General features: G+C 37.5%; 1 protein-coding gene across 1 annotated transcript in view; it reads right to left on the bottom strand.

Annotated features, from left to right (window-relative positions):
- The window catches only part of veph1 (ventricular zone expressed PH domain-containing 1), a gene marked incomplete at its 5' end in the record, with an annotated part of 107423 nt that overhangs the window by 53883 nt on the left and 40735 nt on the right, over positions 1-12805 (bottom strand). Inside the window, 2 exons of the mRNA XM_081372552.1 lie at positions 6388-6597; positions 9201-9364. Of these exons, the coding sequence (XP_081228678.1) occupies positions 6388-6597; positions 9201-9364 (374 nt within the window). The remainder of the gene's footprint in view (positions 1-6387; positions 6598-9200; positions 9365-12805) is intronic.

Here is a 12805-nt window from a genome sequence, read left to right as displayed (position 1 = left end):
TCAAGCAATGTCTGGGTCACATTTTACCCTGAAAGGAAAAGAAAAGAAAAAATGCATAATAAATAAAGCATATTTCAGAATGATTACATTTATTTTAGTATTGTGACACTATAATTATTCCCCATTTCCAGGCAGCCCACAGTAATGTGCAAAAAAAAAATAAAAAAATCATTATCAGTACTGTTTAGGAGCAGCATGTGGTGCTACGCAGGGGGGAAAGGAGCAATTTGGACAGTTTTAGGCAATCATCTGAGATGTACCATCCAACAATGGTCTGACCTCCTCTATGGTGGTTGAGCACGTGTGTGTGCACGTGCTTTTGTTCTGTAGCTCATGTTTCAGTGACAATTTTCTAAAACCGTGGTAAACCCTTTTTTTGTCTATTTTTTTCTGTCTCCCCTAATTGCCCCTCCACAAATATGAAAGGAATAAACTTTTTCAGCAATTTGGCACTTATCCATGTGACTTTTTAACAAGCCAACACTGTCACTCTTTCTGAACACAGGGAAGCCCGCCACATGAAGCCAGTTCAGTAAAACATTGGTCAATTCCTCAACAGACCTAACTAGAAAACTATACTTATATAGATGACTATAAATGCTGTGCTATAAATGCTGTGATGGGTATATTTAGACGGTACTAAACTAAGGTTTACGATTGGTTTTGGAAGTTTATTTCATACTTTCAGAGCTACATCATGGTTGTACATAAGTAAAAGTGCCATATTTCCTTGATTGTTTTGCTGCAAGGGCATATGGGACCTCTGAGTAGGTCCACTCAGAAAGTAACTGGATCAAACCTCCTTCAGCTTGTGCCATGTCATCTCCACATGGCCCTGATCACAACTGGTCACACCGTGGTCCACCTCCAAAGCAAACACATTGGGTAACATTGCGAAACGACCAAGTACGCTGCAGGTATTGGTTTACCAAACTGATAGAGAATGAAAGAAAGAATGCAAGAGCGCTCTCTCTCTGAACTAGCGATGTGCTAAAGTGCTAAAATGTGTTTCCTTATCTCTCGGTACAGCAAGCAGGTTTGGAACTTCATCACAAGGATGAGCTAAGCCAGGCCCGGTTCTACATCGGTGCTTGAGCAAGAGCAGGAGTGTTTTTGCAGCGGTGAGCAATGTAGCCAATCACGGACATGTTTATTGATCTCCTGAACACAATGGCCAATCAGAGGCGTTTAATTTAGTCAGAATCCACTCACTGGTCAAAACGCTGAAGTTTTGGTTCACTAAGTTCTGCATGCTTGCGAATCCTCTCATTCACAAAGGGTAGACACGATATAAGTAAGAGATTCATTGTGCAGTGTAGACAACTTCATTGATTATAATGGAACTTTGTCAGATTGCAGTGATTATAAAGGGAGCGGTCTTTGCAAGCTTTCTTTCAGTGTTTGAATAAAAGTTGTCCAAACTCGGTCTTGGATGGCCACTGTCCTGCTGAGTTTAGCTCCAACTTGACTCAACACACCTGCCTGGAAGATTCTAGTATGCCTAAAACCTTGATTAACTGGATCAGGCGTGTTTAATTGGGGTTGGAGCTGAACTCTGAAGGACAGTGGCCCACCAAGAGTAGGAAGGGACTGACGGCCAATTACCCGCTGCAAAGTTTCGGAAGTGACATCTACATATTAATGCTGGACTCACTCTCTAAATTGCAATGTTTGACATCATGATAACCACAGCACAGGACAAAAATATGTCAAAATAGAGACACATTAAGCTATGTAAATGCAGTTAATAGTTTTATAGAAAAATATTCACATTTTCATATATTTTTTTTTTTTAATTCCAATTATTTCTAAAAGTAATGACTTGTAATTGTAAATATCTCACTGTACATTGCTATTCTTGTTGAGGTGGAGCCGTTGCTTACACATTACATCTGCACTTTACTAGAGCATCCTCACTAATTTCAGAAGCACCTTGAGTGATTTAATTCTGGAACTGGACCTGAGCTAAGCTTAGTGATGCTGACACATCCAGAACTTTGTCAACACTTCCATTCTACTCAATTAACACGAAAGAGAGGATGGCACAAAAAAGTGAGCAGAGCCATTAGTGACTAAATTACTGCTAACAAATACTGTAGTTACTGAAAGAAGAACAAAAGCATAAGACAAAGTTGGGGGTTGGAGAAGTGTTGTAGAACTAAAGAAGATGAAATACGTTTTAGAGGTTTTGAAGAAAATGTGAGTTGGCAAAAGTCACCAACACAATGCCAGAGTGCTGGTGATTTCAAGATGAACACTTACTGATTGAAGGAACTTGGGTTTACTTTTTTTCATAGACAACATTTTTTGCCCATATAAATATCAACAACTGGACCAAATTGCTGTTTTGCTCAGTTTGAGCCTCTGAATTAATGTGAGGTATTTTTTTCCTCCTTGAGAATGAGCTCCATATTCTCACTATATCATACTACAGTATATGAGCCATAAAAGGTTGATGTATTAAAATATTATAATCAAAAACAACAACAAAATGTTTTATTAATTACATTTATTGTGAAAAATGTGGAAATAAAGACAATTAGAGGGAGAGGCGAACAGACAGAATCAAAGAGAGAAAGATAAAAGCTAAAAAGATAAAAGAGGAAGTCTAGTGAAAACGGGTGTTTGTACTAAAACAACGGACCAAAAAGAGCAAAGACCATTTTCCGCTCTCCTGATTTCCCTAACATAATAGAATACCTCTAATAATGATACAAAACACGCTGGAACAAACAGTCCAGGGTGCCAATATACTAACACAAAGAAACCGGAGATCCACACATGTACATACACACACACAGACACGGCCGATGAGTGATACAACTCACGTTCCTCATCCAACTTAACTCTTCATCGCCTACTACAATAACCATAATCCTGCCCAGATCTGCTCTGAATCCCCCATAAAAAAAAAAAAAAAACAGGAGAAAATGTGCAGCATGGCTGTTTCAACTCCAAGAGAAATGTGAAGTGTCTAATGTCTAATAAAGATTTTAGCAGCAGTTTTAGCGTGCTTCAACTCCTCCCTTTTTCTACATTCACCCATAAATCAACAACATTAGAGACATCAAAGCACCACTTCTGTAACATTCACTGCCTTCAACAATAAATCACACAGTAATTACCATTTTATTATGTGAGAAGAAAAAGTCCTACCAGTGGTATGTGATATGCAACAGTGCATTTTAAACAGTGGTGGAAAGAGTACTAAATAAATTTTACTTAAGTAAAAGTATTGTTAATATTGCTAGTTAAGAAATAATTTACTTGAGTACAAGTAGAAGTACTGAAAAATAACATGAATCAAGTAAGAGTAAATAAGTAGTTTGCTTAAAAACTGCTCAAGTAACTACGTTACAAAGTACTTTAGTATTATTTTTCTACTTTTACCCAAAATGGGGAGATGATAGCGATATGGAGCGCTAAACACTCATGTCATATCTGTTCCATTCATATTGGAAGCCCAGTACTGAGTCATCCCTTGCGCAGAAAGTCCACAAGTGAGATTCATAGGAGTGTTAAACTTATGACGTTTCAGGAAATGCTTTTTATGGATATAATAACATGCAAATAGAGACGTTTTGACAGATGATATCTGTGTTCATCAAGCTATCTCAGGTCTTTAAAGGGATAGTTCACCAAAAAAGGAAAATTAGCCCATGATTTATTCACCCTCAAGTCATCCTAGGTGTATATGACATTCTTCTTTCAGATTAATACAATCGGAGTTATATTACAAAATGTCCTGGCTCTTCCAAGCTTTATAATGGCAGTGAATGGCTGGAGAAAATTTTAAGTCAAAAAAAGTGCATCCATCCATGATAAAAGTGCTCCACTTTTACTCCAAAGTTAATAAAGTACTCCAGTTAATAAAGGCCTTCTGTAGTGAAGCCATGCGTTCGTGTAAGGAAAACGCCCATGTTTAAAACTTTATAAACTATAATCACCAGCTTCTCTCAGACGGCCGTCCGCATCGATTTACGGTGGAAGAGTAACCCCTGACCCGACGCACAACGTAATGACAAACGTGGAAGCTCAGAAGTAAGAGCAAAACAAAACCCTAGTCGTGAATTAGCAATTTTAAAGAGAAATGTTGGAGGATTTCTATATAATAGAAGAGGAGCTTCAGTTTGTTGCACAGCCCTATTTGTTTAAACTGCGAGAGGCGTCTTACGATACTCCAACATCCTACGTCATACATGTGTCACGGGTTACTCTTGTGGCGCAGGTCAATTTGCGTAGTATGTGTACAGTCGTCTGCCGGAAGCTAGTTATTTTAGATTATAAAGTTATAAATATGGGTATCTCTCTTACAAAAACCCATGGCTTCGCGTGGGTTAGTAAAGGCCTTTACTAACCCACTGGAGCCATATGGAGTATTTTTTTTATCCTGAATGGATGCACTTTTTGGGATTTTCAATTTTTTACAGCCATTCACTGCCATTATAAAGCTTGGAAGAGCCAGGGCATTTTTTAATATAACTCTGACTGTATTCGTCTGAAAGAAGAATGTCATATACACCTAGGAGGACTTGAGGGTGAATAAATCATGGGCTAATTTTCATTTTTGGGTGAACTAACCCTTTAATACAATGCTAATCAACATAGCCTGTATGATAAAATTTAATAAAATAATATATTGTCACTCTGTGTTAAGAAGCAACATGAAACCACAGAAGTAATTTCAAACACGACGGACAAGTTTTGTGATTTTGGAGCAAAACATATTAAACTCATAAACTGTAGTGTTTGACGGTATGCTAAGCAAACATACTAGCTTTCCCTGTTATCAAGATCAATTGTTTTATTACTAATTTTGAAAAGTAAGTCCAGGTAAGATCATTTGAATGTTTTCATTTGAATCATTTCATAATTGAAAGCAAAGAAGGTTAAGTGAGAGGTCCGATAAAAAAAGAGAGATTTACAACATTATAAATAAAAAAGTGCCAGTAAAAATAAAAATAAAAAAAATAAGTGGGGTACGGTTAACTTGTTAAATGAAATGCTCTTTTTTTCGTCCAACCGAAAATGTGCTGGGAGCCCACTACTGCTATAGTTATAGTTATGAACTACACTTTTACCTACAGCTTATTGACAGATAAATCATGCGATCTTATTTCACTGTTATTGAGGTTTTTTTTTTTAGCTTTGTACAAAGTTTGCTTTGTACATTTAGTTTTGTATTGTTAAAGAGGGCGAGCTTTACCATTCAATTGAACTGTGTGTTATTTTTGCTCCATCCATGCAATAACTGCATCCATGTTATGAGCCATTTACTTCAACTGCTCAGTGCTCTGGTATTATCAATGGGATGACCCATTTCAGGAGTTGGCGTAATTAAAAAAATTTAAATCAGAAAATGAGAATATCTCACTTACATTCACTAAAATATTGAAACGATACTGATTCAATACACGAGCGCCAGTGATTGAATGTCAAAGCGCGGTTTGAAGTCCCGCCCCCGAGCCGAACTGGAAGTTTTTATTGGTTTTGCACCCGAGTCAGACCAGCCTATTATTGGCTGAAGCGCATCAGACCTGTCTGTGATTGGCTGAAGAGCAGGGCTCCACCGCAGTAGTTTTAAAAGTGTCTGTCAAATGTAAGCTTGCCCTGTTGCTCCATCGGCACATTTGTCAAAGTACTTTGTACTTTTGGTGAAAAATAAATGTAGCGAAGTTGAATACTTTATTTTTATTCTATTTAATTATACTCAAGAAAGTAGAAAAAATCGAAAAACCTACTCAAGTACTGTAACGAAAGTATTTGTAATTAGTTACTTTCCACCTCTGATTTTAAAGGTAAGATAAAGAGAATATAAGAAGCTATTATTTCAAAGGCTTAAAGATAACATGTACTGGCATATGCTTCTTGATTGTTATTCACAAAGACTTGTTCTGAATGTTCTAATAATATTCTGAATATTAAATGGGTCTTTAAACTTATATAACTGCCTTATAAATTTCAGGATGGGGGTCCCTCCCTTGATTTCAGGGGGTCCATGGCATCTAAAAAATTTAAATCCCATGGTGTAGCCCACTATAAGTGTGATTTACAAAAACCTCAGAGATGACGCCATTGTGGTATCTGCACTTAAAGTAGACAAATAACAACAATGCTAATGCTGGCTAAAGAACTACTGAATGGCGCTTTAAGTGACAAATTAAAATTAAAATTAAAAAATTGACCTTTTTTATATTTTAAATTACTGAATGACAAATCAAAACTACTGAATTTTTAATGCCCTGATACAAAAAAAATGTAAATGCTTTTTGACACAGCAGGTCAATGTCACGCATGTCTAATTTTCAAACACTCAGTCAGTCTAGGAATCTAGGAGCATTCTGACAGAAGAACAAGTTTTTAATGCATGAACACATAAATACCCACCTCACTAGTCAGACCCACTGTCCCATGGATCTTAGCGATGTGTCCCAACAACCAAGGGTTCTTCTGACCCACATTTCTCAGTGTAGACAGGTAGGGAGCGAGAGAGACAGGGCTTGCCTGAGCCACGTTAACCAACACACCCAGGGCAGGGTCGCTGAGATCATTGTCACTGAGGTAACCAATGAACGATGGTACCAAAGATGACAAAACCTGAGGAGACAAAAAGACAAGATTATTCAGAAGGGTTAAAGCGTAAGACCTTTTTTATATTCGACAAAAAGCGTAAAGCATGACAACGGGCCGAAGAAATAGGACGGAAGGAGAAGCATAAGGTGGAAAAGTTTGTTCTCTGCTGTTCTTGGAAGCACACAGGGACAGGCTATCTGGATCCTTCACAGTGGGGATGTAAAAAAAAATAAAAATTGTAAATTCACCACAAACACACTCATTTGGTCTGAACAGTTCTTTCATCAGAGGTCCCTTATGGTTCTAATCGTGCAGCGCAAAGAACCACTACACTCTGGTTGGTTGAGTTCAGTGCCGCCCACCCATTAACCAGAGTCCCTGGTTCCTATATGAGCTTGTGGAAAAAAATTGATGGAGATAGTAACAGAGAAAAAAAAAATGTAGAGCAGAAGGAAACTTGTAATCATCCTCCCACTATGGAGAGTTTTTCAAGATTTATTAACGTCTGTTAGAACAAAGCAGTGATGACCTTTAAAAAGTGACTCACAAAAGAAATACAGATCATCAGTAAAATCTTGTGTGTTGGTTGACATCTTGTGTCATGTCTTACAAACTGTAGTGATGACCAGAGGCATATGAGTCACATGAGCTCTTTTCTCCAGAATGAAATTGATCTAACGATACCCTTTTAGCAAGGATTTGCTTAATCCTCTCATTGTTCTTTAGGAAACCTTTGAACTGGCAGTGGTGGAGAGGAGATAAAGAGGATCTGGTGGGACAGGGAGGACAGCAGACAGGACGTCCTATGAGAAGCAGGATTCCCAGCCTCTGCCAGGATGTAAAAAACACTGACTAATCTTAATTAATCCTATTTGCTTCCAAATCTCTATATAAACTACCAGCAGTGGCCGAAAGTTTTGTATTGTTAACACGACGGATGCACGTTCTAATCTTATCTCTCAAATTAGTGCTGCTGTCGGATAACGGGTCGGGTGTTCTGTTAAGTACTGCAGGAACGGAGCGGGGGTGGGGGCGGGTTTACCAAACAGGACCCTTGCAGGACTCTGGTGGTCTGGGGCCTGGGGAAACCCCTCTTTGAAATGATTTCTGATTTACAATAGATGGAAAGTTATTGATTTTGAGTTATTGACACCTGTTTTTTTTTTTTGCTTTTTATCCATCAATTTAAACAGAAAAACTATTATACATTTATATGCTAGTCTATGCTGGTAAGTACTTGTTCCAGCTGGCAGACTTCTATAGTCATGGTAAAAGTGAATACCTGGATATATAGTATTGTGACATTCATCTGAGTGTAATGGATTATTAACAAAGAAAAATGTAGAATGGAGACTTGGTTCTATGAATCTGTTGTTGATTAGATTTTGATGGCAGATGAACATGAGCTTGCAAGGCTAGGGTTTAGGAAGACTAAATGATTGGTTATGACATTTTGATTAAACATTACAATGTCACAAACTTATATTTCACTACAAAATATGAATAAGTCTTCAGTAAGCAGATAGTACATCTTTGAAACAAACGGCACCCCTTCCTGAGAATCACATGCATAACTTTAGACACACTAGACTGAATTCATGTTTTTCATGATATCAAAAACCTTTTGAATTAAAGGCGAAAGCTTTTCCCCAAGTGAACAATAATTGTTCTAGCCTTTATCAGCAGTTCATTATTCATTCCTAGCCTCATCATTGTACAGGCACAAAGTTTAATGAACTGTTTTAGGGTTAGTAACAATAGATATATTTTGATTCTTCGTAAGGCTGTAACCATATACTTCTAATTAGTGATAAAAGTTTATTAACCATCCATTGAAAATTACATTTTTGTTGACAACTAATCTTAATATTGGGTTGACCTTGACCTTTTTCCTCAGTGTCTATGATGGTTATGGCCCTGGACTTTGGACTTTGGGCTTGAGAAATGATAATATGAATAATTGAAAGTACTGTAGAACCAGTTTCCACTGATTTCCCATTTCCTGTTTCTGTAAATGAACACAAATGGAAATGACAAAAGAATGACCAATAACAAGATACTGTCACATACTGTAGTCTTTCCTAATCTCACCACTATTGAAAGCACACAATGTGTTAATGTGAGTATTTCCACTGATGAGCTGATTGATATGCATGTGCTAGTTACCCAATGCAAAATGAACACCTCATGACTACTGCATTCTTTACTTCTAACTGCGTACATCTGCTATCTGCCAGATGTAAAATGTGAAATGTGACTTGTTCTGTTTCTGCCAAAACTGTGGTTTCCTCTTTTCCTGTAAAATGTGTCTTCACTGAGAGTCGTGGGGGTTATCGGGTTATGATGCGTTTTCTTATATTTCCCCATCCGTTTGGCGGCTCCTATGGTATCGGCAGATGCGTCAACCATCAAACTGTTTTACAGTGTTTGACCTTGTGCTGCAGCTGTCTGCTTTAAAATTAATGCTAAATAACTCACTCTGTACTCATTTGTGTACCCACCCCTCCACTCCCTTGGTGACCTTTAAATTCTTTTTTCTGTTACTCAGAATAAATCGCCTTGACCAGAATTCATCCCCAAATACCACTTTCATTATTTCACTCACTCATCAACCTCTCCTCACTTACCAGGGGGTGAAGGTCAGAAATCATCTGCAGTAGTCTGAGCAGGTGGTGTCTGCCGCCCTGGTCCAGCTGGGACATCATCGCCGTCAGCTCACGGATATGTTGATGGATTGGCCCTGGTCGTTGTGGATATACGGATGGCAGCACCCTCAACAGCATGGCATTACCTATTCAAACCAACAATCAATCAATACAGCACACTTCCCTTATGAAAATTACCATGGTAGCCATAATCTATGCCAAAATGCCACTTATGTACACACAAAAAATGTAAAAAAACAACAACAAAAAAACCCAAGATGAACAACCTCCAACTAAGGAACAAATTGGACTGTTGTGGAAATGTACATGACATTTCTCATGCAAAATGAGTGAGAGTGGATTCATTTTCTGAGCCCTTTTCTTGAAGAACTATTGGAGCGTTTTCAGACTGTGATGGCACGTTTCCACAGTTAACATCATAAATCTAACAATGTTTTTCTCTCTGAGTATTTGTAACTGAAGTTTTTGGCATTGTAATGAATCAATCGTTAACATGCCAATGTAATCAATCTCTTGATATTTTTCAATGTTAATGTATTTGTTCTTGGCAGACTAGATCTGCTACACATGCTGCTGCAGAGCAAGTATGGACTTGCTACTTCCATTAGACAGAAAGACACTTTGCTGTGAGCATGTGAGATTTGCTGCTGCAGCATGAACAGACAAACAGATATAGGAAAGTGGAGCTGGGGGAGGTGGAGGGTTTCAGAGGAACTAACACTAGTTTACAGAAAACACTGAGTCAGACTATTTAAATGTTGAGCAAGCAATCTCATTGGCTGCAGAATCAGTAGAGGTCAATCAGCTTGCCAAGTGGTACTGGCATGATTGCTTGCAGACTGCATATAAAGTAATTATTAGCTTGCAACATCTAGAGTTTAATGACTGAATTAGATATTTGATGCTGCTGCGTGTTTCAAGCACCACTTAGTAACCTCGGAAGTATGGCAGTTATGACAAACGTGTGACACATTTCACCACTACAGTCAGTAAGTACTAAAAATTCAATTTGAAAAACAAATAAGATTTGTGTGCAGTGGAATTATTAAGTAAAACTAAATGTGCAACTTTTTTTCTTCCTTTATTATATAGTACAGTAGAAGGTAGACAGGAAGCGAAGTGAAAGAGAGATGGGGGGGACAAGATCGGGAAATTGCATTAGCTGGAACTCAAACTCGGGTCGCCTGAAGCGCAGCTGTTCTACATGTCGGAGCATCGGCCATGAGGATATCACTTTGACGTAACTGTTTCTGTGGAAGAAAAAAAAACCTTTCAAGTTTTAAGTTCAAGTTTGAGCTCTGGCAAGCCATCTAAGTCAGGGCGGTAAGTTAACAGACATAATTCTGTAAAGGAGATGTTTCCCCTGGCTCAGGTAGGACATTTAGGCTTGCAGAAGACCTGCCCACCTGTTTCTACAAACAGTGGGTGGTGTTAATGAAGGATTAGTGTTAAACATAACATTCCATAATAAGACAAGTGGGGAAATGTTATTGGCCTTAGACAGTTAACAGGAAATACTAACAATCTTTCATTCAATTCCAAAGACCACATGTGATAAGTAATTTAATCTTTGCCAGGTGCTTTGGCAGAAGGTATCTTTAAATTTTTAGGAGACATTTCAACCCCCTCATGCAAAACCCTAATGTCATTTCTGTGGCAAAATAGAAATAACATTAGGGTTCCCAAGTAATACAGTTTCTATGTTGCCTAAATTAGTTGCATATATACCCTTCTGAAAAATCCAGCATTGCTGGTCACCAGCATGGGAATATTGCATATAAATTAAATAATAAGAAAGTCAAACATGGTTTGTTTTATTTCCATAACTATCACTGGAACTATCACTAACAGTGACAGGATATATTTTTTTAATAGATTTTTGAGTTTGACTTTCACATGTTCCAGAATTTTCATTTTAAAGCACTAATCTAACAATACATAACATTAAACAACATTTACCTACATAGAAATAAAACATTTTAAAGACTCTTTAAAAAGAAACTAATTGGAAAGTGTAACCAATATTTTCAAACACTACACGTGTTAGCATATGACTGAAGTAATATGATTGTTTATCAACCATGTGTAGGCTAAGTTACATTCAGTGGTTCAATAAAGTTATATTCAATGTTAACAATAAACCAAGGGGCTTTCGATTGGCCTAGCTATTGTTTTCAGGTACTGATATTGAATAAAGTAAACAACTGTTAAATAAAACTGCATAGTCTTCACTGTATTAATTAAATATAGATTAATCATTTTTAAAGTTACAAAAGCTATTCAGTCAAGAGCCACAAGCGATTTTTTTCCCTTTGTCTTGTTGTTTATTTAAAACACATTTGGACCTGTCCTTACACACACGTTTTATTTCTCAACTGTTTACGTTCACTTAAGGGGAGACACCCCAGGTGAATAGGAAAAAAACATTGATAAAACTAATAGATATCAGCATGAAACTTCCCCAGTTGATTACTGACATTAAGACAAATATCTTTTGTATTACAAGTTTTTAGAATATTTAAGGGATATCTCAGGATATCTCTTTTTATCACTCCATTAATCAGAAAAAACTGTCAACAGCCATAAAAAAATCAATTTTCGCCCTGTTTTTAGGTATAAAATGATGTATAAATAAGAATCTGAATGATATATGAACAAACCCCTCTGTAAAATCTTTAAGAATATAGATAGGAATACAACTGGAAAGTTTGGTGTATGTAAGTGCAGCTGAGGTGGAGATTTCTGGCTCAGAGTATGAGGAAAAAAACATTTTGAGAAAACGGCCTTTAAAAATTTGCATTGTAAAAATTCATACTTTTTTAGTGGATACAACTATTTACCGACACAATATCTTATCAAATCATTAGCAACAACAATGCAAACCACCTAAAACACATCAAAACTTATAACACATCATTTATGGCCTTCAACTGAACAGAACCTCAGTCAAAAATAGTCAAAAACACACACAAACGGAATCACGTTGTCGGAAATTGACATCAGCCAATGAGATTTCGCTCTTAGAGTTAAATGCCCCATTGTACTTTCACAATTGGTTGCTGATAAAAAAGGAAATTACCATATTTGGATCCGACAACATTGTACAGGCGAGAGAGAGAGAGAGCTTTCCAACGGTTATGTGATGACAGGGTGCAGACAGTGAGTGGAGCAGCATGTTGATTTAGAACGCCAACTTTAGTTGAATTTAGGAGAAATCTACAGACGCAAAAGACGTTCAAGCGCAAGAAAACGTGAAACAGAACTTCTCAAACAGCGAGTACCAAATGCTTCTTCTTGCACTTTTTAAAATATTTCAATAGGCAAAGCTTGCAAATGATAAACACGTGCAAATTATAAACTTTTGTGACGATGCAGCACTGGCCCACCAGCACTCAGGCAAGTGACAGTTCCATCTACTGTCCCAGGAGTCGTTCACGCTCCATCGGGCAGTCCTTACTGTCGAGCCCTGAATGCATTACTTAGATTTGATCTAGCCTGAAATAGTCCTTTAAATCTTGGTTGACCAGATTTCTCATGGTAGAATACAGGATGGGATGGACAGACAC

This window comes from Scardinius erythrophthalmus (genome assembly GCF_964197995.2).
Source record: "Scardinius erythrophthalmus genome assembly, chromosome: 8".
In the NCBI taxonomy this organism is placed as follows: domain Eukaryota; kingdom Metazoa; phylum Chordata; class Actinopteri; order Cypriniformes; family Leuciscidae; genus Scardinius; species Scardinius erythrophthalmus.
Note: the sequence above shows the minus strand (reverse complement) of the source record. Positions and strands in the feature narration are given on the sequence as shown.